General features: G+C 47.0%; 2 protein-coding genes across 4 annotated transcripts in view; one reads left to right on the top strand and one right to left on the bottom strand.

Annotated features, from left to right (window-relative positions):
- Window positions 1-13,113, top strand: part of LOC114061503 (T-box-containing protein TBX6L) — a 37,352-nt gene extending 24,239 nt beyond the window's left edge. The window contains exons 11-15 of the transcript XR_003572137.1: window positions 1,026-1,224; window positions 1,395-1,436; window positions 1,970-2,057; window positions 10,618-12,788; window positions 12,931-13,113. The gene's annotated coding sequence lies outside the window, so the exon portion shown is untranslated. The remainder of the gene's footprint in view (window positions 1-1,025; window positions 1,225-1,394; window positions 1,437-1,969; window positions 2,058-10,617; window positions 12,789-12,930) is intronic.
- Window positions 13,114-14,210: 1,097 nt separating this feature from the next.
- CRKL (CRK like proto-oncogene, adaptor protein) overlaps window positions 14,211-25,964 on the bottom strand; it is a 17,814-nt gene continuing 6,060 nt past the window's right edge. For all 3 annotated transcript variants that reach the window (XM_027892041.1, XM_027892039.1, XM_027892040.1), the window contains exon 4: window positions 14,211-17,965. In XM_027892041.1, coding sequence (XP_027747842.1) covers window positions 17,831-17,965 — 135 coding nt within the window. In that variant the 3' untranslated portion in view covers window positions 14,211-17,830. The remainder of the gene's footprint in view (window positions 17,966-25,964) is intronic.

The following is a 25,964-nucleotide window of genomic DNA, read 5'->3' as shown; positions in this document are numbered from 1 at the left end:
TTTGCCTGCAGCTCAGCAAAGTGCCCCACGCCTCTCTAGAGATGTGGAGAGCCCTCCCAGGGGTGCAAGGTCCCCTCTCAGCTGGCCGAGAATCTGGCCTCTGCTTGTGCCCTCTCTGGCTCTGCAGAAGCAGCTACCAGCTGGTTTCACTAAGAGCTTATCTCATTTCCAGGTGCTGCAGGGACAGAGATGTGCTCAGCTGGTGGAAACCAAACTCTCTGGTGCTCTCGGCTGAGCCTCCCGGCCCGGCCGAGCCCGAGGCAGCGCTGCTCTTTGGCACCTTCCGTGGCACCTGGTGTGGTGCGGGTCTGCCCCCCCAGGGGGATCCTGTGTGCCTTGCCTTGGTCAGCGCATGTACTGGGTCACTTCAAGCAAATCCAAGCAAGCGGCGCAACCCCCCTTCCAGGAATGACAACATCCTTCAAGTCAAATGGGTTTTTATTGCAGAGCTTAAAAGCCACTTAATTCCCGAGCCCCAGGTCGGGATCCATGGGGAGCCTCGTAGCAGGGGGCACGCAGCATTTGGCCGGCAGCAGCCGCCACCCGCCGTGCGGGGCCGGACCGGCACAGAGCCACATCCCCCTGCCCGGAGCTGCCCGCCGTGCCCGCCCCTCCTCCTCTCATCAGCGGCCAAATGTGCCGCGCAGGTGTCTCCGCTGCCCTGCTCAGCCGCCCGCAGCCTGCAGGTACTCAGTGAACGGCCGAGAGCAAAGAGGGAGGGGTAAAACTCTGCAGGGCCGGCTGGGGAAGGGGGGACAAAGGGTTTTCCCGGGGGCACGGGGAGGGGTGGTCTGCTGTGTCCCCCTCAGCTGCCCTGGGCGCTGCCGGCTGGGCTCAGAGGCGCGACCTTGCTGCGTTTTTGCTGTGGCTGTGGGGGGAGCCTGTCCCTGCTTGTCTCCGGGGCTCGGCTGTCCCCTCCCTGGGCTATGGGAAGCAGCCGCTGGCCTGGCTTCAGGCGAGCTGCTTTCGCTGTCTTGCCTTGCAGAGCTGTAGTGAGGGTTAAGTGTGGCTTCTGATCATCACAGTAAATCTGAGCTGGAGGAACCCCGGGAGAGGTAACGCAGCTCGCAGGACACAGCGAAGGAAGTTGGGAAGGTGTTTCTCCCCAGCAGCACTCCACATGTACTTCCCAGAACAAGCACTGAAGCGTTCTTGAGACCTGGGCCTGAGCAGCGGTGTCAGGCGAAATTTTAACAAAGGGTGAAGCAATCCTTCAGTGCTGGGGTGAGAAGAGGTGCTGCAGCTGTGTTGCTGCCCAGCTTAGTTTAGTGTTATTCCTTTTTTGTTTTTCCAAGTCGTGTGAGTTTGTTTTATGGCCTGAAGTAGTTTGCTGTGAGGTGCTGGATTGCCTCTGACACTTCTCTAATAATCCATTTTTTTCTTTGAACGTGCAGGTGTACAACTACAGTGTTCCTGCCCAGACAGCATCCTGCTTGGTGAGTGTAATGGATGGATTTAATTTCCATCTCTTACAGTTCTTTGGGGACATGCTGAGATTTTTATTTCTTCCTCTTCTATTTTTACTGAAGAGGGTGAATTATGTGCCCCCATAAAGGAGAGTGGGAGTGGGCAACCAGCAATAAAGGACAGGCACTCCATCAGTCACACAGCCAGGCATGAAGCACTGCTCACTTTTGGTATCTCTGCCTCTCTTTGTACAAATAAGGCTACATGTAAAACAGCAGCTGTTCACAGGAGAGACTTCCTGCTTGCTGGCACTGGCACTCCAGCTCCCATCTGTGGGGTCACAAAGCACTGGCACCTGGGATATCTGTAACATCCTTGCTGGGAGTTGATGCGTTAAGGGCAGATCTGTGTGGAAGTGTAGAGTGGTGCAGAGTAGACAGGGATGAGTCAGGCCTGATTCCTGTTACACAGCAGGGTCTGTCCCCATGCTGGCTCTGATCCTGCTGAGCAGCCAGTCCTCTGCTCGCCTACAATCTGGTTTGGGTGCTGCTTTTCCATCTAGGAAGGACTCCGTGGAGACAGAGCTCTAAGGAGCAGCTGGGGCACTGCCCAGCAGCACTCGGGTGAAGTGGGGAATGGGAATTGCTGTGGTAAGTTTAAGTCAGCCCTCGTGCATCCTTGAGGGTACCCCTGGTTATTGTTCTCCCAGCATAAAAGCGGTTAACCATGGAGCAGTGGAGGGGACGTGATCAAAACCGCTCTGTTTGCCAAAGGGATGTGCTGAGCGTTGCACTGACATGGGCTGAATGACACTAATGCACTCCCTGTAGAGCCCCTGGGGGCACAAGGGCATTTTGAAAACCATGGATGAGAAAGTGAGGCCAGGACCGAGCGGTTTTGTGCTCAGCAGGCCGGGCTGGCGGTCCTCGTGGAGCCATTGGAGTCATGCCGCATGTTTCTCATCCTGCCCGTATGGCTGTTAATGGCCCTGTCCTGCCCCCATCCTCAGGGACTAATTGCCTCACACTTGAGCAAATGTGCTCGGTGTTTGAAAGGAGTCTATCGATTTGTGCGTATTCCTGAAAGGCTCAGAGGGCCCTGTTCCCTTTGAAGTGTAAAAGCATCTGTCTGTCTCTGCTTCTCCAGCAGTCTCCTGCTCCATTTGCATCTCCGCTCGGCTCGAGGGCTGCCCAGGAATCCATCCCTGGCCCCATGCCGTGCTCTGGTTTGTGGAGAGGGTTCCCTGCCATGGGGAGATGGGACTTGGAGACAAAGATGCAAAGCTTCAGTCTAGGGAGGGGGTTAAGCCCGGCTTGCAGCTGGGGGTGCTCAGGATGGAGCTATTCCTGGAGGCCACTTTCCAGGACTCCAGACTGGGAGTGCTCTCCTTGCACATTTATCTGTGGCTGGGAGTGTTGATTAGGAAGGGGAGGAAATAGCCCCTGGCTTCTTCCCACCGTGGTACTTCCCATGCCGGGAGCCCCCGGTGGTCCAGGGGAAAATTCACTGCACTGTCACTGCAGAGACCCGGGTTCGATTCCCGGTCGGGGCCCCTCCCCGGGCAGATGGAGCTCGTTAGCCCGTAAGGCAATCCATCTACGTCCTGAGGACCTCGCTGCCACCGTCCAAGCGTGCTTGGCCCCGGCAGATGAACCTCAGGATTAAAGGGTGGGCTCAGTTNNNTTTGCCTGCAGCTCAGCAAAGTGCCCCACGCCTCTCTAGAGATGTGGAGAGCCCTCCCAGGGGTGCAAGGTCCCCTCTCAGCTGGCCGAGAATCTGGCCTCTGCTTGTGCCCTCTCTGGCTCTGCAGAAGCAGCTACCAGCTGGTTTCACTAAGAGCTTATCTCATTTCCAGGTGCTGCAGGGACAGAGGTGTGCTCAGCTGGTGGAAACCGAACTGTCTGGTGCTCTCGGCTGAGCCTCCTGGCCCGGCCGAGCCCGAGGCAGCGCTGCTCTTTGGCACCTTCCGTGGCACCTGGTGTGGTGCGGGTCTGCCCCCCCAGGGGGATCCTGTGTGCCTTGCCTTGGTCAGCGCATGTACTGGGTCACTTCAAGCAAATCCAAGCAAGCGGCGCAACCCCCCTTCCAGGAATGACAACATCCTTCAAGTCAAATGGGTTTTTATTGCAGAGCTTAAAAGCCACTTAATTCCCGAGCCCCAGGTCGGGATCCATGGGGAGCCTCGTAGCAGGGGGCACGCAGCGTTTGGCCGGCAGCAGCCGCCACCCGCCGTGCGGGGCCGGACCGGCACAGAGCCACATCCCCCTGCCCGGAGCTGCCCGCCGTGCCCGCCCCTCCTCCTCTCATCAGCGGCCAAATGTGCCGCGCAGGTGTCTCCGCTGCCCTGCTCAGCCGCCCGCAGCCTGCAGGTACTCAGTGAACGGCCGAGAGCAAAGAGGGAGGGGTAAAACTCTGCAGGGCCGGCTGGGGAAGGGGGGACAAAGGGTTTTCCCGGGGGCACAGGGAGGGGTGGTCTGCCGTGTCCCCCTCAGCTGCCCTGGGCGCTGCCGGCTGGGCTCAGAGGCGCGACCTTGCTGCGTTTTTGCTGTGGCTGGGGGGAGCCTGTCCCTGCTTGTCTCCGGGGCTCGGCTGTCCCCTCCCTGGGCTATGGGAAGCAGCCGCTGGCCTGGCTTCAGGTGAGCTGCTTTCACTGTCTTGCCTTGCAGAGCTGTAGTGAGGGTTAAGTGTGGCTTCTGATCATCATAGTAAATCTGAGCTGGAGGAACCCCGGGAGAGGTAACGCAGCTCGCAGGACACAACGAAGGAAGTTGGGAAGGTGTTTCTCCCCAGCAGCACTCCACATGTACTTCCCAGAACAAGCACTGAAGCGTTCTTGAGACCTGGGCCTGAGCAGCGGTGTCAGGCGAAATTTTAACAAAGGGTGAAGCAATCCTTCAGTGCTGGGGTGAGAAGAGGTGCTGCAGCTGTGCTGAGCAGTGTTGCTGCCCAGCTTAGTTTAGTGTTATTCCTTTTTTGTTTTTCCAAGTCGTGTGAGTTTGTTTTATGGCCTGAAGTAGTTTGCTGTGAGGTGCTGGATTGCCTCTGACACTTCTCTAATAATCCATTTTTTTTCTTTGAACGTGCAGGTGTACAACTACAGTGTTCCTGCCCAGACAGCATCCTGCTTGGTGAGTGTAATGGATGGATTTAATTTCCATCTCTTACAGTTCTTTGGGGACATGCTGAGATTTTTATTTCTTCCTCTTCTATTTTTACTGAAGAGGGTGAATTATGTGCCCCCATAAAGGAGAGTGGGAGTGGGCAACCAGCAATACAGGACAGGCACTCCATCAGTCACACAGCCAGGCATGAAGCACTGCTCACTTTTGGTATCTCTGCCTCTCTTTGTACAAATAAGGCTACATGTAAAACAGCAGCTGTTCACAGGAGAGGCTTCCTGCTTGCTGGCACTGGCACTCCAGCTCCCATCTGTGGGGTCACAAAGCACTGGCACCTGGGATATCTGTAACATCCTTGCTGGGAGTTGATGCGTTAAGGGCAGATCTGCGTGGAAGTGTAGAGTGGTGCAGAGTAGACAGGGATGAGTCAGGCCTGATTCCTGTTACACAGCAGGGTCTGTCCCCATGCTGGCTCTGATCCTGCTGAGCAGCCAGTCCTCTGCTCGCCCACAATCTGGTTTGGGTGCTGCTTTTCCATCTAGGAAGGACTCCGTGGAGACAGAGCTCTAAGGAGCAGCTGGGGCACTGCCCAGCAGCACTCGGGTGAAGTGGGGAGTGGGAATTGCTGTGGTAAGTTTAAGTCAGCCCTCGTGCATCCTTGAGGGTACCCCTGGTTATTGTTCTCCCAGGGTAAAAGCGGTGAACCATGGAGCAGTGGAGGGGACGTGATCAAAACCGCTCTGTTTGCCAAAGGGATGTGCTGAGCGTTGCACTGACATGGGCTGAATGACACTAATGCACTCCCTGTAGAGCCCCTGGGGGCACAAGGGCATTTTGAAAACCATGGATGAGAAAGCGAGGCCAGGACCGAGCGGTTTTGTGCTCAGCAGGCAGGGCTGGCGGTCCTCGTGGAGCCACTGGAGTCATGCCGCATGTTTCTCATCCTGCCCGTATGGCTGTTAATGGCCCTGTCCTGCCCCCATCCTCAGGGACTAATTGCCTCACACTTGAGCAAATGTGCTCGGTGTTTGAAAGGAGTCTATCGATTTGTGCGTATTCCTGAAAGGCTCAGAGGGCCCTGTTCCCTTTGAAGTGTAAAAGCATCTGTCTGTCTCTGCTTCTCCAGCAGTCTCCTGCTCCATTTGCATCTCCGCTCGGCTCGAGGGCCGCCCAGGAATCCATCCCTGGCCCCATGCCGTGCTCTGGTTTGTGGAGAGGGTTCCCTGCCATGGGGAGATGGGACTTGGAGACAAAGGTGCAAAGCTTCAGTCTAGGGAGGGGGTTAATCCCGGCTTGCAGCTGGGGGTGCTCAGGATGGAGCTATTCCTGGAAGCCACTTTCCAGGACTCCAGACTGGGAGTGCTCTCCTTGCACATTTATCTGTGGCTGGGTGTGTTGATTAGGAAGGGGAGGAAATAGCCCCTGGCTTCTTCCCACCGTGGTACTTCTCATGCCAGACAGCACCGGTTGGTAAGGAAGGAAGGTCAGACCTGGGCTGCTTTGGGTAATCCACCATCCGGCTGGTGAACTGTGCAGGAGTGACCAGAACCAGGGATGGTTCTCTGATGAGCGTTTGAACAAATACTATTGAAATGCAGCCAAGTCCCTGCTCTGTGTGTGGATAATTTGCCCTGTGATTCTCCCCATCCCAGCTCCATGGATAATAGGACTGGCCCTGGATGGGTTGCTTGTCCTCAGTGGGGCATTTTCATGTAGGCACAACCGTAACAGAGGTGACTGTATTTCTGGAGCCAGGACTAACAGCTATGTCACTCCTTGGTTATCCCCAGGATGGTGGTGAGAGGAGAGTACAGATAAGTCCAGCCTGGAATTGCAGGGGCTGCCTGTAGCCACTGCCATCCAGCACCTCACAGATGGTGCGTTGGGTTTCCTATTTCAAGGGGGCCTCAGCAGAGCGGCCGTGGCACCTCACTGCTGGAGGCAGTAAATGGGCTCCCATCTGGTTTTAATGATCAGTAGCACTTCAGTGCTTGTTTATTCCCATGTTTTATGCTTGAGCAATAAAATACTGCTTCAGTTTGTTCAATCCATCCTGGTGCTGGATGGAGATGAGTTCACAGCCTCTGACAAAGAGGTCCCAGCAGTACACAGGATGTTGGCTTTTATTTCAGACAGCTGGGCAGAATCAAATGATGTAGTGGCTTTTAAAGTACAAACACCAGTGGACAGTATAGAAGGCAGGGCACACAGCTCATCGTGTGCCTAGCAAACAAATCTTGTCCTTGGATTAAAGCTGGAACTGTCTGTCCTCTGTGGGGCAACACAGATGTGAAGTTAGTCCCAACTTTAAAGCAGGTACTTGAGGAAATTCTGGTTCCAAAGTGCTGCCCATGGAGATCACTGATCTGCAGCTGCAGCGTTGTGCTTTAGCCCTCCTGTCACAACACTGAAATGGTGCTGGAAATGTCCAAAGCACTGGCAGGGCCCCATCTCACCATGGGCACACACCAACTCTGAGGAAGGTTACCAGACAGCACTGCCATGCTCGGGGCAGCTGCGGCAGGACTGGGAGTTGTACAAAGTTCTCTGGGGTCAATACAGTCTAATAGTAATTTAATCTGAGGGTGAAACTGTTTGTAAGGGGCTGTGGGGCTTTCTGATGTTGATCTGTTTCCCCAGCACACTCATGTTACCTGCCCAGCATGTCGGGAGTGGAGAGCCCTGTCTGCCGGTAGCTCTTGTGCTCCAGAGGGATCACCTTCCAAAGGGACAGGCAGTAACACTTCGCAGTCTCTGGCAGTCGGTATCTGGGGATCCTGAATCGTTTTTGCAAACATAAGTTAAGCTTTTCGGCATGTCTAAACATGACTCTGTCCTGCAGGGTAAGTGGGGCACCAAGGTAAAGAGATGAAAGACAGTAAACCACAGGGAGAGAAATGGGATCTTTGTCTCCCTTCTGACTTTAATGGGGACCTGGAAACCTTTTGCTTTCCCTTCTAACACTTGTCTTCTACCCTAATGGTGGAGCAACAGTCTCCTCCACTTTATTTCCCAACAGTATGGTCCTTGGAGGATCTTTAGCTCCTACCTCTAAAGAGCATTGATTTTCAGCAGAGACCCTTTTTCCCAACTGTTTGTCAAGGCTTGGAGCTGTAGGTGGCAACTAAAGAGAGAAGGATTTTAACAAACTAATTAACCCCCCTCCAAGTTATTCAGGGTCCATTCACTTGGTGCCACTGATGTTGCATTTGTGCTAATTTCCCCTGGAAGGGTCTAATATAGAGGGAGCGATTAAAGGAAGCTTTTCTCGGGCTGCTTTCAGGCAGCAGGAAGAAGGAAGGTGGTAGCTGCTGCTCCCTTTGGTTATTGCTGTCCCCAGGGTTGTCCACCTGGCCCTGCTGGAGCCAGGGCCCAGCTCCCTGCTCCAGGTACACTTGGAGTGTGCACTGAGATCGGCTGGGCCCCAGCAACATGGGAAACAAAACAGTCCCTCAAACCCCACCAGATACCCTCCCAAATGGGGCTCCAGGTTACACCAAATGTGTCCCCCCAGCTTCCCAAACAAACAGGGGGAGTCAGTGTAGAGGGAAGGGTCTTTTACAGAGCTGAGAGGGTTTTGCCATCGTGGTGTTGGAAGAGCTGCTGCTCCTCCCGCCAGCCGGCTGGCTTTCAACTGCAAATGAAGCAAATGGCAAAGCTTTGACAAAGGGCCTCCCTGTCTCTGCCCTGGCCCAGTGCTGGGTCCAGCCTCATGGCCCTTGACTCCCACTGGTGGTGTAAAAGCTCCTGGAGTCAGTGCAGAGCTGTGTCATGATGCCCTGGAAAAGAAATTATGATCCCTATGGAAGCTTCTACCAGGCTTGTGCCACTGGAGCCAAATGGGGCTCTGAGTGACAGGAAACAAGCCAAGCCAGGCATCAGGGCACCATGCTCATCCTCACTCTGCTCCCAACTCAAAAGAAGGGATGGTGGGGAGAAATAATGCTGTGATTCCTGGGATGTGGGGCTGGGACAGCTTGTGAGCTGTGGCACGAACTCCTCGAGTCCAGACTATAAAGTACTTCACAGGGCTGTCCCAATTGCCTGGCCTATTAGTTTTATGGGGGGGCGTGTTGTAAGGATGCAGTTGATCTCCTTTTACCACGGTAATGAAAATGTAACTGCAGAGAGGAGAGACACCCTGGCAGGGAGGCAGCAGGAGCCCGTGTTTGGGCCTTGGGGTCACCTCCCGGGGTCCCCGGGCATCCGTCAGTGCTGGCTGCCACACGTGGGTCCATTTTGGCAAGGAGAGCCTTCGCCCCTTGGCCCAGCCGGGGGTTCCTCCCCGTTCCCCCGGGTCCCCCCCCTGCCCTGCCCCGAGCGGAGGAGGAGGATGGAGCTGGACGGCTGCACAGGCAGGGGCACAGTGCCACCCAGTGACAGCGTGTGACCTGCGAGGGGACAGCTGGGGCAGCCTGCACGGGGGTTGCTGCTAAGGTGTTGAGGGCGTGGAAGCGGCAGCGAGGGCGTCCCGAGGTGGTGGAGAATATGGGAAAAGCCAAGAGACCATCTGTGTTGTTGCTCCGTGGTTGCAAGTGCACAAGGGGCCAAGCTCTGGTGCTGTCACGGCGTGTCTGGAGCGAGGGTTTCGCGTGACTCGTCTTGTTCAGGTGCTGACAGAGGCTGAGTGTCGGGCAAGTTGGGGCTGAAGCAGCTCACGTTTTGGGAGGGACCCTGGCAGCAAAACAAGGGGAGGAGGAGGAGGAGGTGGTTGCCTGGGATGAGCTGCCTGCTCTGGGGAGGATGTGTCTTTGCACTGGGAAGCACAAGATTCGTCCAGTCCAGAGAGAAGAGGCTGTCACAGGGGCTGCCTCAGAGCCCATCAGCCTCTGCCAGGCTGGGGCTGGACTGGAAGGGACCCCCTGTGTCAAGGTGTCTTGGACATCAGGTGACAGCCACGTGTGGTGGATTTCTGACTTGCATCCCGAGGTTAATGCAGGACTTTTCCTCCTTTCTGCCCAAACCCTGCCTGCATTCCTTGCTGGGTCAAGCCCTATGTCATGTTCCCAGGCTATAGCAAGCATCAACAGGCAGCTCGAATGGTGGGGGAGAGGAAAAGGAGCCAGGTACAGTGGGGTGCAGTGTCAGCAGCTTTTGAGGTGGCTCCCTGCAGTAAATTGCTGCCCCAGCAGTGCCCTGACATGTTTCCAGCAGGGACCATCTCTTGCAGGAGGCACAGACTATGGCTCTATTTTGGGTAATGGCTGCAGAGTGCACAGAGCATTTGGCAGCAGGGAGGGGTGTTAAATCAGCCTGTCCTTCTCCAGGTACATTGTCTCCTCCCTCCATTTTCCATAGCTGTTCCAGTGCAGCGCTGCCCCTGGGCTGCAGGACTGCAGAGTGCGGCTGAAATCAGGGCACTGCAGCGTGGGAGGCGTGAGCCCTGCACGCCTGATGGATGGAAGTCCCACATCTTTACTGCCCTGCCAAGGACTGTGCACACTTTCTGTTCCTAGGCTGCTCTCCAATGTGTCTTTATTTTTGTCCATTTCAATTTAGGCCAGCGTTGATCCCACAGACACCACTGTGGAGGTCTGTGGGCTTTCACTGCTGTACAGCACAAAGCCTTGCTAGAAATCCAGCACCCTGTCCCACCGGCTGGAGAGCTGTTTCCATCCCAGCACCCACCTCTGCCTTGATCAGATAGTCACTAGTGATGGTGAAGGTGGATCACTCAGCCCTGTACAGGCAGGAGCTGCTACTGAGCACTGGGAGTAACCTTTTCATCACTACTGGGATACATCCTGCAGCTTGGGATGATTTTGGCTGTAGATTTCCAGCACTGCTGCGCATCCTGCATGTGGTGCTCAGACCTGTGTTACAGCCCATTCAGCAGAATCCCAGACCGGAGCCAATTTTAGCCTTTCTGTTTCAGACTCCTGCTGATGTATCCTGTGTCCAGGCCAAGGTGCTATTTCTTGCAGGGAAATTAGCTTTGTTAATTTTAGGTCTAGTTCTCCAAAGTGCCGAGTAGGCACAGCTATTCCAGGTAGTCGGGCACAGCGGGAGGTGTTCGATCTTCACGGGATGTGGCTCTTTCTTACACGAGGAAGGCCATGCCTGATGAATTACGTTTCCTTTGTGCCTGCAGAGCGTGAGGCTGATGCTCAGCAGGAATCCAGCCCAGCGCTGTGTATCCGTCGCCATGGCAGACTCGGAGCCAAATCACCAGCTGCGATACCTGGAAAGAGAAAAGCTGTTTCTCTTCAAGGTCAGTGGATTAATGGTATCACCGGTCACAAGATGAGGGCAAAAAAGAGATGGTGTAAGATTACAGAAATGGATTCAGAGTGTAGAAGTTCCCATGAGAGCCCCTGAACTACCTTATAATCCAGATAAAATTAGTAAAGTAACACAATGCACTAAAAAACTGTGGGGTTACAGTGTAGAAATACAGGGTACCACTACTTCACAAAAATGAAAAATGGGCAAGTTTGATTTTTTTATGTGTTTTATGACAAGTTAAGGGTAGCAACAGTGGCTGGGTTTGTCACTTCTGTCAGAAGAATCCCTGGAGGACTCCAGCTTGGCTGCTGAGTGGTGGTGGGCTGAAAACGAGCTGAGTGCCAAGAGTTTCAAACCGACTCCTGTTGTTCACTTATGTCAGTCCCTTCTGTCTGTTCAAACAGCATCCACTCCTCACTTGCCTCTCCCCCCGAGCCCGTTGGGTCTCAGCTGCAGGGGCGAGCTGGGGGAGGGCAAAGCAGCACCTTCAGGGCTGCCCTTCTGCCCCTGCCACCCTCTGACAGCCCAGCGAGAGCTGCTCTTGCTCTGGGGTCTGGAGAGGACTCAGTGGATATTGCAGCCTGGGAATCACAGAGCGGTGCAGGGGGGTTTGCAGTCCCTGGCATCCACACTTTCCCCTGTGCTTTAGTGGTACATTTCTAGACCAAAAGCAAGTGGCGGATTTTTCAGCGCTGACTTTCAGCTGCCCTTGTAGGACCAGCCAGGACGCACAAAGCAGGAGCCAGTTCCCTGCGGATACCCCAGATTTAGCTCTGATCCCAATTGTCTGGTGTGCCAGCGGCGGGTTAGACTAATAACTCGTGCAGGGAGGGTTCTGGTTACAAAATGCCTGGAATGAAGTAAGCAGGTGCTGGGAAGGTTATTTGAGGGGAGCACTGTGTTAATTCCCTATCCCTCGCTCCTCGTGCCTACCTTGGAAGCAGCATGGATGGCGTCATCCGCAGGTGAGGCTGCACCTGGCACATGAGGGGCTGCACTGAGCAGGGGCAGTAGCTCAGCTTTAGGGTTGTGCCAGTCTGGAGCAGCAGGGATGGGCCTGAGCCACAGCAATGGGTGCTGGGTTCCCAGGCTGCTCCCACAGTGGGCAGCTGGAGCAGAGTGTGGATAACCTGACCCAAGGTGGGCACACACCCGTCTGTGTTAATGAGTCAGTAATCGGTGCAACTTTGGCTCTAGGCAAGCTCGTAGGGCTTGGATTTTGGAGCAGGAGGCTCACTCTGGGACAGCTGTGATGTTTTCTTTCCCTGTGCCTGCCTGCTCCACTCTGACACGTGGTCCTGCTGCAGGGGGGCTCAGCTGTTTGCACAGCAACTGCCAGTTCACAGCTCGGGGTATGGAGGTTTCCTGAAACTGGAACTGCTTTACCTTACCCTGCTGAGCTGTGACTGGTGGTCCAACAGCTGCTACGGGAGCAGCTGACCTGCCGTCTAAAAAAAAAGGCAGAGGGGACAATGAAGGAGACACTGCTACAGCTGCTCCAAGGTGAGCTGTCCCTGTTGGTGTGGATCTGAAGAGCTTTCATATGTGCACAACCTACACTATGAAAAATCATGTAAAAAAACTAGAAAGAATTTTGTTCTGCTGTTGCTGCATTTTACCTGAGTGTATTTAGGTGTATTTCCTACTGGTGTAAGCTCCAACAGACACACCTCTGGGTGTGTCCTAGAGGGCTGTTTGTCATTGCACTGGTTTAGAAATAAAACCTTTTAAATGAGTGACAAACTGATGAACCCAACTCACCCCAGCCAGCTGGCACGGAAAATTAAGGCTTATACTGCTTGTTGCAGGACTGACCTAACTAAACTAGTTCAGATTTGCACTGGTGAGAGCCTGGATACAGGTAAGCCAGAAATACACTCAGGTGCAGTTACTGCTTGGTTCTCGTTACCTTTGACTTTCGGCTGAGCACACTTGGCCGCCGCTGGAGCTTTCGGTGGCTGCTGCGTTGGGCACTCCTGGTGCAAATCCCCCACCCCAGCTGCAGCGAGGGGAGGGTTGTGTCAGCCAGTGGAGAAGGTGAGTGTTCAGAGCAGTGAATCCCAGGCACCTCCACTCGCTGGGGTGTCAGAGAAGCCTGGCTAGTCCAGAACAGAACGAGCCCCAGCTCACCCTGCGCTGGGAGGGGTGTGCAGCACCTGCCTTCACCTTCACCGTGCAGGGCACCCACGGTGTGATCCAGCGCGCAGGAAGCAGATCACAGCTGCAAGAGCAGGGACACTGGGGTTTGCCACATAAAGCAAAAGATGCCATGAGAAGCAGCCACAGCAATGCACCAGCACTGCCAGCTTTTGCCAGGAAGCCAAATGCACACAAAGCAGCTTGAAACAGGATTATCAATCCCACTGCGTGTACCTGACCTGTTCTTGCTTGTGTCATTACAACACAACTGGTTTTCTCCAAAATGTAACTTGCCAAATGTGACTATTTGATGATAAGACACTATGCAGAGTTGGCTATGAATGTTTATTAACATCACATGGAAATCTGTACTCCAGAGAAGACAAACACAAGGCTGTCACCATACCTACAGAGTCCAGGGAGCCAATGCAAGCTTTGTAGGCTTCTCCTTTGCAGCAGCTGAGTGTCTGATGTTCCTCTTAAGTTTTCCTCCTATACAGGATCATCTCAAGTATCAACACCTTGTTAATGATTTAACTGAAAATCCTTAAATTTTGTTAGGGCTACTCTTGATCTGGATTGACTAAAAAGGCAAAAGACGACCAGGGTCCGGGTCCTCACTTCCAAAAGGAGACGTTTCTGATGTTATACCAACACCTCTCAGCAGGGCCCACGATGCCAGTCACTGCCCTCTCCCGCACCTGCACGGGTTACACCGTATTTACTCAGTAAGCTAAATTCAAACCATTTGCATAAATCAGTCACTCTTACAAGCACAGTCAAGGGTGTCACAGTAAACAAAGGTGATAATTTCCAGAGACCCTTAAAAGCCTTGGCCAAAGAGCAGCGTTAAATACAGTGGAGGAAGATCACTGGCGTGTCGGGCGTGAGGGTGGAGGAGACAGTGATAATCTGCATAACCAGAGATGCATCTTTTTCAGGTGAACCTCCAGAGCCCAGCAGAGTAGTCTGAGAGAGGCACGAGGATGAAACAGGGGAGTATCATTCAGCCTGGCAACAGCGTTTTCTCCTGCTTAATTCTTCCTTTGATTCCGGAAAACTTCAGTTGGCACTCTGTTCACCCACAAAACAGGGCATCATAATGACAGAGCAAGGGCTTTACATACTCTGCTGTTCTTGTCAAGGTTTTAAGACTAAAGACAACAAATAATACTGTAAGTTGAGGCGAGTTTTATTTAGACTGTACAAACAGGGCACTGGGGGAAAAAACACAGTGGCTTGATGTTGGGACCAGTTCTATGATTTAAGTGGAGTAAGAAATTAAAAAGGCACTAATCTTAAGAAAAGACACTCCATATATTCTAAGAATATAATTCATTTAATACTGTTAATTTCATAGCACAAAAAATAAAACAAGCTATGATCCCCAAAATAAATTTTAAAAGCTTACACTTAATATTATTGCCTGAAGATCATGGTCTTTAAATTACATATTGTGTTTAAAAGTTTACACAGTGAAGACTGTCTCAAATACAAGGCCACCTTTCCCACTGCAATAATTGTATCCTTGACCCAAAACACACTTTAACACAAATAAACAGAAAATGACAACTATACAGGAACGCTTTCACTGGTCCCAAAAGGCAGTCTTTTAGGCAGGTCTCACTTTCAAATGCAGGTAATTGAGGAAAATGCTTGAAAACTGGACTAGAAAACAAAGGCAGCCCACTCATTCCCAGGATGTTAATACAATATAAAAATTCATTTACAGGCACATGAAATGGCACAAAGAATGCTGTTTTTCCCTTTACAAAAATAATGCTCAGGCTCTTCAGAGCCCCAACCCAAACAGGATATTCCCTTTTGTTTATTCTTTCCCAATTTGTAAACAATCATGAATTAAATTAGCGCTTATCCAGTGATGGACACTGATTAAAACAGTCTTCATTTAAACTTTCAGACTGGTCAGAGGCTTCGACGTCTATATACACATGTACACAGCAGGAGGAAGCCGAGCACTAAGCCTACTGTGGCACCAGGTCATTACACCAGCTCCGAGTTCCAAAGCAAGAACAACTTTAATGGTGCATAGATTGAAGCCATCCCTTGTAGGCTCTCATGCTTCATATTAAGGTTACCTTACACGCCCAAGGACATTTACACTGATAGGTTATCACTCCAATTTAAGAGGTTTCATAAAGCAACAGACAGCACACGTGTAAGCAAGCGACAAGCGATTGAGAATCCAGAGTCCTTCAAAGAGAAACACACACTGATCAAATGCAGTCTTTATATGAAAATACTTGTCTCATAGTAAAATAGCCAAGACACATTTTGAAGCAAGGTTACAATCAGCTTAGGCTGGTCAGTATGCTACATTGAAACCACATTTTACATACCTGAACCACACCACTGCTACTCGGAGAAACACTGTTCATTCGTGGCCTAAAACCAGGTTCACAGAAATTTAAGAATTCTTGTCTTTGCATCAGATGCCACTACACACAAATTTTGCATAGTTTTGAAGGAAAATGTTTTGCTTTTCTGCAGAACATAATTAAACCTAAACCAACATCTGTGTTCAAAGCGCACACCTTATTCAACGAGGGGATGAGTCAAGACATTTATTTCAGTGGAAAAAAAAAAATCAGGTTAAAAGCTGTGTTCAAGATCTCAAATCTCACAGTATTTATTTACCGCGCAAAGGAAGAATTCGACCATCAGTCTTCTGAAGAGCTGCCTGTAACTAGGTCAGGCCTGAAATAAGATTTCTCTGCAGCAGACTGAGTTTAGTGCAGTTTCTGTATTCAAAAGATGACTTTCAGTAGTACAATCTGTGTAGTAAACGTGTGGGTATCGTAGGGGCACAGGAAAAGCATGACCTTCTTTAGTTAAGAGCTGCATAGCTTCTCTTTGCAAGACAAAATGTCAATGCCTATTGTCAAGAATTACAGCACCAAACAATTCAGTCAATGCTACTCTACTTCACAGTTAATTTGGTAGTAAAATGCTCTACGAGAACTTCTAGACTGTCAGCCACTCGATCAATACTACAGAGAACAGTTAATAGATGAACGGAGAGACTTCTCTAACACCCGGCACTTTGAGCGTCTTGCTGCAAATGCCATTTTTGCAGTTCTTCAGTGCCTTCCAGCTTAGGATCTCGTGGCACTTCCATATGAACTAAGAACAACGTGGTTTTATTAGGATCAAGTGACACAAATCAACAAGAAAATGTACTGGAGCTTAAGACAGTGTTTATATCATTTGACATTTATAAGCAGGTGTTTGAAGTTTCTCATTTTGCTACAACTGACAGCCTTCAAAAGTTGAAAAATGGGGGCCGCTGTTTTCCTGTAGCTTCCACACTGGACATTTGCTTTAACCAGGCTGTCTGAAAAGGGAGGTTTTCTGGCTGTAGTCTTTGCAGACATGTATTCTGTTAATTCAGTGTTCCATCGTTTTAAAAAGAGCATTCCAGTTCACCTACAACACACATTTGAAGAAGGTGGCACAGGATTCCACTGTACCTACGCTTTGATATCCTGCACCCAGGCCCAGGATGAGCACCTGCATGGCATGGACTGCACCTCCTGCAGCCACGTGCTCCCTGCTGTAGGTACAATTACAGCAGGATAGCTCAGGTACAGAAATAGGGAAGAAGGTGTACTGATAACAGACACCTTTGTGGCCTCCTCCAGCCTGAGCATTGACTAATCACATGGGGAACCCAGGCAGCTGACTCCAATTAACCATTTTCTAGAGGATGCTGGGAGGGGGAGGGACCTGGGGCATATATAAACCAGAGTCAACTCACATGGAAGGGTGAAAAAACCCTGTGATAACATGCAGAGGACTTGGGGTACAAGCAAGGAAGAAGAGGAAGGAAAAAAAGAAGATGAAAGCAGCCCTGGGAGAGAAGCACAGCAACACAGAGACACCCTGGAAAAAAAGGTACTGTGTTTGAAAAGGAGCTTTCAATGAGCTGGGGCTGGCATAGTTAGGAAACTTTGGAGAGAGCAGGGAGCCTACAGAGAAATGGATATAAAAGGTGTTTAATTGTTGAAGTAAGAGGATTTTATCAGTATTTACTAATTTCTTCTGTCCTGCTCCTCTCCTACCTCTCCACACTGTAGCGATCTGATCTATCAAGTAATAGATGAGCACTTCTATACTAGTGAAACTACACTTTCAACACTGCAGAAGAGCTGTATGTAGACCAGGCCAAAGTGTTTCCCCTTAAAGCTCACTTTCTACAGTTAGTGCTTGCAAAAATCAACAGAAATTCATTAAATATGTCAAAACCAGGTTACAAGTATCAACCCCTCCTAAGTTTCCTTATAAATAAATGCCTCAGCTTCAATGCAGCTCAATCAATGGTTATTTGCATTTAACACACACTGTTTCAGGAAGGTCAACAACAAGCTTAAGAGTTAACAGAAAGGAGCAGTGTCTAATACAACTGCTAGAATACATAAGCTCCAATTATTGTCCTTTGAAGAGACCATCATTTTAAATGTACTACCTTAGGACAGGTAATTTTAAAACTAAATCTTCTTCAGTCCTAAAATTGCATTTTTGTTGTTGCTTTTTGTTGGACAGTAATGCACGACTTGCATGTTTGATCTAAGATTAGGGCTCTTCCTACTGAGCAAACTAGAAAAAGTCCATGGAAGTCTCAAGAGGAAAGGTTTTCTTCCCATACCTCTCTGCTAATATTCCGGTTCAGTCTTCTCCAGCTTAAGGCCCAATAGTTTTAAAAGTGAAACTAAAATTCTGGATGATGTAACTACGGTATGAAGGTCAGGCAGTGACTTCAGTTGTATGTATTCCAAATGTATAGTAAAAGAACCGTCAAACTGCAGCAAGCTGGAAAATGGGCAACGCTAGCAAATGTGCCATTAAGTCATCATCCCACCTCAAACAATGCTAATGACAGCCAGGAAAATGAAGCAGCAGTGTAAATCGGGCAGAGGGAGTCACTCGTTCTCATCTGGGTTTTGAGGGTCAAATAATTTCACGTGTGTGAAGGGGAACAGCCCTTTTCGACCGTTGACTTCTCCTTCCCACTGACCGTTTATGTTCATCCTTGTTACCTTCACGATATCTCCAACCTGGGGGATTAGAAAAGAAAGAGAAGTTGTCACACCTCTGATACAAATCAAATGAAGAGGAATAACAAATACAAGCCCATTATAGGGAAAGAAACCTCGCTCTCTTCTTGGCATAAGGTTCAACTGGAAAGTCGCTTTCACTTAACTACAATACCAATATTTTGCTGCTAAACATGGTAATGTTGACTGTGTATTTCTCGGAATACATGTATATTTACATATACTCTAAATGTAAATTTACAAATAGAAAGACAAATTACAGAACTACACCTTTTCCTATAGAAAGCCTTGCAGCTTCATGCAACACTATCTTTAGCTTAGATGCAAATTAGCATCACTAAAGCTGACATCAGGGATGAGATGCAACATCCATTCAAAAGAGCATGGTACCTGTACTGGTTTTAGCATCAGCTGAGTTACAGGAAATTCAGTTTTTCAAAGAAAGATTCCTAAGGCAAAGAAACCATTACTTGAAGTTTTAGTTCTGATTATCACAGTCCAAGAACCTTCTGTAGTCTCTAAAATAATGGTACAGTTCTAAAGCAGGCAAAAGCAGTCTCAACCCCCCTTTTTTTTTTTTTTTAAGTCTTAGATGTACAGATTCTACCTTTATTTGTTGTTTTCACCTCTACTTCCTGCCAAAGGATTTGAAACAGGAATGATAACATGTCAAGCCTTTCCTACCATAACTGTCTCTTCCTGTCTGGCAGTGAAAGATGAGAACAGCCTAAACTATGATCAGGCAAGAAACATCGGCCTGCATGAGGACAAGTTATACTCTTATTGTTCAATACCTGTATTCAATTTGGATTAGGACAATTTAGAAAGCAAAACATCCCATCTGAGAAGCAGCATTTAAGACGAGCTAAATACTCATTCTCAAATGCTTCAGGACAGCTGAACACGTGGTTTCTTGCAGCAGCTCTCTAACTTTCCACCTCCCTTCCTGTTTACTTAATTGACTCTATGTGGTAACGAGAGTAAATATTAGAAAACTGACAACTTCGAAAACTTAGCAGCTGAGAACTAATTTCACAAATAGTAGAACCAGCCTATGACCAAGGGCCAACGGTTCATAAGTTTCTTTCCCAAACCAGGTTCAAGCTCTTTGTAGCTGAGTCCCAGTTACCAACCTACTGCTATGAAATTCAAAGGAAACTAGCTTTAATCTTCTTATTTAAGGGAAAAAATAGACTTTAATTCTGATACAGCATGTATAACCATTGGTCTACATTATCTAAATAGTATTAAAATTCAAAATAGATGCAGATAGGCCCTTGGCCAAGGTCCTTAAACTAAAATTTTTCCGGTAAGACCTGTGTACTTTATGTTGAACTAAAACCCACTAGTTTACAAAACAGTGTGTATGTCCCTAGATGATTTGAAGCCCATTTAAACCAGTTACCATTACTCTATAATAGATGTTTTTGGAAGATCACTCAGGGGCAAGAATCCTCAAGTGAATCTTAGGGTACTACAATAAACTCCTTGCCAGTCAGTCACTCAGTGTTACAACTCTTACAATGTAGTTTGTCCAACTTTGGAACTGCTTCTAGAGATTTAAGCTTTCTGTTGCACATTAGAATGAAATTAGACATTTAAGCAAAATGTGTTGCTCTGCCTTCCCTATTTTTTCCCCACTATTTGGGTTGTTTATGTCTGAGACGATCACACTTGGAACAATTGTAATCTTGCACTTCTGAGAGAGGAGAAAACTCTCTGAACTCCCGTGAGTTCTTAGGATATAACTGAGACTCCATTACTTTTTTAAATGGACGTTTTTATTTATGCTCTTCCTGAACTCAAACTCGAAGCCAGCACATATAGGATGTAGTTGAACACTACCCATGATAGTCAGCACGTACCCACAGTGTTAACCCAACTGGTTTTCATCTCTGCAGGGCCTGCTGCAGCATGCTTTAATTGTGTATTTGCTAAAAAGCATGATTTGTCAGACTCCTCACCAAATAGAAAGGCTAGAGAAAGCTATAAATAGTAACAGGATGACCTAAACAGGAACCCAGCAAACGTCTCTTTAGGAAAAGGCTGATAATATCTATAAATACTCAGTGCTACATTGCTATATTTAAATAACCCTTGAAGACAGATCTAAGTTCCAAGTTTTAGACCCAAACTGAAGAAGCAGCACCCAATATCACAACAGTTTAATAGGAAACTGCAATTATACCACACCATAAACCCAATCCACTCTCAAACCCTTTGATCCAGTATACTATAGATTATTTTTAAAACTAAAAACATGGACCTGCATTTTCTGAGAGTCTGACAATGTAATTCTGTCCATGTGCTGTAGAGTTCAATCCCTTATTCATTTTGAAGCTCTAGAAAATTAGGCTCTGATTGATTTCATGGCATGAATAGGTTTGGGAGCCTTACTTAGGCTGAGTGAAAACAAAATATTTACAATATGTCTCTTATTGCATTGCAACAAACTGCCACGTAGATTTTAAGGATGTAAAATGTCTTACACTGCTGGGTGGGCAAAGCTATTTATAAGTATATACACATATAGGTATAAATACATCAGCATCTGCCACTAAAAAGCTGGCTGACAAAAGCTACTCAAAAAATACTCCTATATGCCAAGAACCACTGGAATACTAAATTAGTTTGCAATAACTTTTTATTATTTTTGGGAGGTTGTTTTTTTTTTTTTTTTAATGAAAGCTTCTGACTATCCTCTTGTGTGATATTACCTCAAAAACGTGGTTTTTCTGAGAAGGCTGAATGAATCAGCATGCTGAAGTGAGATTTTTGGAGCAGGAACCTTGATTTCATGATAGAGTTACTTAAGGATCTTTATGTTAAAGACCTTCATTTGGGCAGTGTTGAGAAGAATCTGGTCAAGCAGTCCCTCTATGTATTTTCCCCCCAAAACATTAAGTAAAAGTGGTATTTGGTAAGTGCTTTATAAAGCATCTATAACATGGTCAGTTGGGGTGCAATCTCCCACTAAAATTATTTAGCACACTACTTTTGGCAGAGTGTTTGAAGCCAGTCAGAGGGAGTGTCTTATGATTAGGCACAGGACAGAGTCAGGAGACCTGGTTCTATTCTCATCTCTGCCACAAACTTCCGGTATGACTCTGGACAGCTCATGGCCCTTATAGATAAGTCAGGATAACAATCCTGTAGACTCAGCATCTCTCAGGTTAATTCAGTTGTAAAGCACACCAGCATCACTGGATGGAAGCACCATTGCTCAAATGAGTAATACTTCTGAAATGCAGCCATTTGGTTACACCCAAATGATAAAAATCAAAACGTATTTTAGATAGCATCTTTCATTATGTCCTTGTTAGAGCATGAATTCAAAGCCCTGGGGAAACACAAGCTGTGGAACATGCCAGTCAGAAGGGTTACTTCATTCACTCCAGACTCTTCCATACCTGTCTCCCATTTGAAGCTGATTCATACTCTACAAAATGCCATTTTAGTCACACAGTCAAACAATTCAGTGAGTTCTACAGATATTGTAACGATTGTACGTTAAGAGTTCTGTAATGTAAGGCTAAGGAGATAAAAATACACTAAAACTCTAAATCATTCTTTTAGCCCACTGGGTCAATACTATAGAAAACACTGTTCTCTGGAATCTATGGGGTGATGAATCTCGGTCATTATCCTAATTAGTGTCACACCTCACCTTCTTTGTTAACACTAATGTTAGTGCCAAAACCAACACAAAAGAATAAACAAGAGAAACTGAGAAATTACCTGAAATCCTATTGCCCCTAAAAGGTATGAAGCTACAGAAAAGAGGCAGAATCCAGCCACACTGCAAACAGGACAAAGGGACACTGAAGGAGCTGGTGCTTTATGCATTGGAAGATCCATGAATCCAACATGCTGAAAGCACAGCTTAATTTTCCTTTACTTCTGATGTTCTGTGCCAGAAGAAAATTAGCTGATGCCCAAACCAGAGAATCAAATGGTTCCGAGGAAAGACCTTCTACTCTTGAGCCATGAAAAAAGGTCAAAGGGCAGCACAGAAATGTGGAAGTCCTAGATGCTATTAATCTGGCCTCACTTAGGAACAGGGTAAAACAAAGGAACTTTGCATTTCACCCAGAGCTAGGAAAACAGCCAGAGTAGGGGCTGCAGCACTGAAAAAGCGCTGCTTTTCATTAAACGATAGCAGCCTGTCTCCCTTGGATTAAGCCAGCTGCCATGATTGGACAGAATTTGGAGAGCTCACTTTCAATTCAAAGTTCCCCAATCAACCCTTTACAAGTATAGGCTCAATATTTTGCTTGAAATCCAGACCCTGAGGATCAGATGCACTTTAATCTTTAATGCAGCAATGCTCAGTTTTCTTGGCTTAAGAAAAACACAATGCTTGTTGTCTAATGAAAGAAGTAGCCTAATTTCCTAATTAAGAAACTTCTACTACTAGCACATTTTGGCCTACTTCTCTCAACTTTCCTTTGAAGAGGGAAGAAGTTAACTGTAACCTAATTGTAACGAGCTCAAGAGAAATACTGTAAGTCAGTTATATAATTATAAACGTTTTGGTGATGGGTTAATTCTGTATAGCAAACACACATGTATATGATGATGCATCATGAAAAGAACAACTACTTTACACTACGATGCTGGCACAGGGCTACAAAAACCCATCATTAGTATAAAAGCTTTGCTATAAAAATATAGTGCGACTCTCGTTTAAAAAAATCTCTGATTACGAAACACTGTCATGTTAAGTCTGGAGATGAACTTGAGGACTATTCCTGCCTTCAGAATTGTCTATAACACTTATTAGAGCTCCTGCAATTTATTTAAGAAGCATTCCTTAATCATGTGACAGGCATAAATCTGGTGGCTGCCACTGATCTCCCGTTTTCTGGTTCCTAATGCCACTTTGTTCCACTTCATAAGTGAATTTGCAATTTGTTGTTCATGTCCTGGTTAGAGCTTGTCAGTTTAGAACAAAACTTCATTAGCATGTTATTCCTAACAGGCTGGCTATAGGACTACTACTAGTTATTAAATGCTGGGAAGCTTCCAGGTAGACTTTGCTGCTCTGTATGTCAGTGCTGGAGTTTCTGCCCTTACGAACTCCATCACCTTCTTCAGCTGCTGTTCCCATACGCCCTCTGAACACAGGACTGCCCTCCTCGTTTCACACTGTAAAGCAGGATTGAAGAACAGCAGTACATAACCCTGTAAGACAGAGTTCTAGTCCCAGTAAACACAGGACACTGTATCCCCGTCCTTCATATTCCTTCCTCTACAGCACCAGAAAGGAAGGAAATAGCTTCTTGGCTTAAAGCACCCAAGTAAAGAAACAGATCTGGGTCGTTGCCTGCTGTGCTTTTCAGTTGTGTAGTTGGAGTTCTTTTATTTTTATTTTGTGGTTTGGTTGTTTGGTGGTCTGGTTCTTGTTTTTTTTTTTTAATGCAGTATCCATGAAAATTCTACATATATTAGTAATAAAGTTAGTTTTAGTGAGAAACGATAGACTTCATTTAATTAAAAACATTCAATCTGAACTGCCAAGGTAGCTAACTCAACTGGCAAGAGTGTACATAAATCTTAGAAATACATGTAATTTATCACAGGCTCTAATTGTTCCCTGGTGCAGAGAGATGCCCAAAGTTACATGTACCACCAGCTGTAAGCTTTGAGAGAGTAGCTATACTTGAAGCTACCATTTTAGCCTATCAACAGATTATATTTAAATTTTTTATTTTAGAAAATAATGCAGTAGGATTGAGTCAACACTGTCACTTCAGTAATACCAACAGTGCTACCCAGAGAGGTTCTTAACTCCCCATCCCTGGAAATGTTCAAGGCCAAGCTGGACAGAGCTTGGAGCAACCTGGTCTAATGGAAGGTGTCCCTGTCCATAGCAGGGGGTTGGAACGAGATGATCTTTAAGGTCCCTTCCAACCCAAACCCTTCTGTGATTCTATATGAATGCTCAATAAATGCAGCCTAGCAGTAATAAATGCCCTACTAACTAGTATCCTACAGAAACAACACTGTAGTTGCTCTTAAACTGTCACACTTTAAATACTATTTAAAAGCTCAACACTCATTGTTATCTAACGAAACAGATCTTGCTTCAGATTTTCTCTACAACAGTCACTTGTTTTACATCTTTTGTGTGAGAAACTAAAATAAATACAAATATTATACTTTGCTTACAAAACAAACTTCTCTGTAACAGGCTGGCTATGAATTTTTACCTTTTCTTGAAGTGAAATTCTGTCAATTTATGTAAGCAATAGTGTACAATAGAAAAACTGGACCTGCAAGCAGGGAGCTTGTCCCATTTTCAACCCAGGAGAATGACATCCCTCCACTTGAAAGGAAGTCAAGCATTACTATGCAATAGCTTTATTTGCTCCAGATGGTATTCTCTTCCTTTTAAGTACTGTCTGTGTGCTGACCACACAGGGCTAGAGCCAGCAAACAGATATTTTGCTCCCATATTGTTTTGGCAGTTTAAATGAGATTGCACAATCAGGAACCATGTAATTATACTAATAAGGTGTGTGCTACCTGTACAAGCTATGCTTCCATTTAGAGTACACTTATACTAAGGCAGAGCATGTCAAATACTAATTTTATGAAGGAACAGAGTGAACTTTCTTCCCCAGGACAGTCCCATAACCTGTTCTTTGTCTAACACAAGCTACTTTTAGTGGTCTTACAAAACAGAAGCTTCAAGTGGTTTATTTAGTGATGTGTAGAGCCCTGACAAGGCTGGGATTAAATACATCATCAGGGCCCTGCAGGCATTTGGCAACCTGAAGGAAGATCATGAAAAGATGAAAGTTTTTTTTTTTTTTTTTAAGAATAGTCTGTGTGGCAAAAGAAAAAGTTCCCTATGCATGGATAGGTATGGAGAAGCTGTAATCATTGATTTCAATGAAAATATGGATCAGTTCCCAGAATTCTGCTTCTGAAGCTCTTGAGAATCCAGTGTGGATAAGGTGCACTTGCAAAAGAAACAGACTGCATGGGAAAACAAAAAGGCATGAGGCAATAAGTGATTCTGGATGAGAAGAATCTCTCAGACAAAACTTCAGCAATTTATTTGAAGGTTCAAAACAAGTCAAACTTACATGTTGGTCAGAGAATTAATCCTATTGGTATCCTAGAGTGGCTAAATTGACAGGATTAACTAGGTCACTTACAGAGCAAGTTAGAAAAGTCTATTTGGGGCCAACCTTCCAAATGGTTCTGCTCCCCTGCAGCAATGCAAGTTCCCTGAAGTAATTCCATGACACACTGATAACATAACCAGATCAATCGCTTGCCTTGCTTTGCTTTCAGAAGCATAAGTAGTTTTGGCAGGAATCTTCTGTACAGTGCAACTGGCAGTGAATTTACACTTTGTTCTATGATAATTTTCACACAGTGTTCACAAACAACAAGCTGGTAGATTTCATAAGACAAAGAAAACCCAGTGATACATATTTAACTTTTAACCCCATAAGAGTAATCACCTGTAGAAGTCTTACAAATACAGGAGGAAAAACCACTCAGGGCAAGTATTGTGAATAACTGGAAGTCACAAATATAACCTTCCAAATTTCAGTCAAAAGTATCAGCCATAGGTAACAGCTTTAACTTACAAAGTAACTGAGAAAAAACAACAGGAAAAGTTCAAAAGTATTTTTAAAACCACTATTTTACTTGCTAAAATGCTGTTGCTTCCTTTGCTTGTTTCCTTTGCATTTGTTTGTTGAAGTATTGCAGCACACTCAGATTTAATCTTGGACACCGGCACTTTTTCCAGGGGAGACACTTTTGAACTATGGGTTAAATAGCCTTCAGTTCAATTAGTACATAATCAAAATGTAAAAGTAACAGTCTCGGTGTTCTGGATATAGCTTTAGAAAACTTACTCCAATCATCATTTATTCCAGTTAAACTAACACATATTCTTTACTATTTATAGAATAAAGCTTTAAAGATATCTCTAATAAAAATAAAATTAAAAAAGCTTTGGCAAACACATAAACTT

The sequence above is a fragment of the Empidonax traillii genome, unplaced genomic scaffold (assembly GCF_003031625.1).
Source record: "Empidonax traillii isolate 1590-97213 ecotype Southwest subspecies unplaced genomic scaffold, ASM303162v1 scaffold338:size1951571, whole genome shotgun sequence".
Classification (NCBI taxonomy): Eukaryota; Metazoa; Chordata; class Aves; order Passeriformes; family Tyrannidae; genus Empidonax; species Empidonax traillii.
This window is presented reverse-complemented; position numbering and strand designations above follow the sequence as displayed.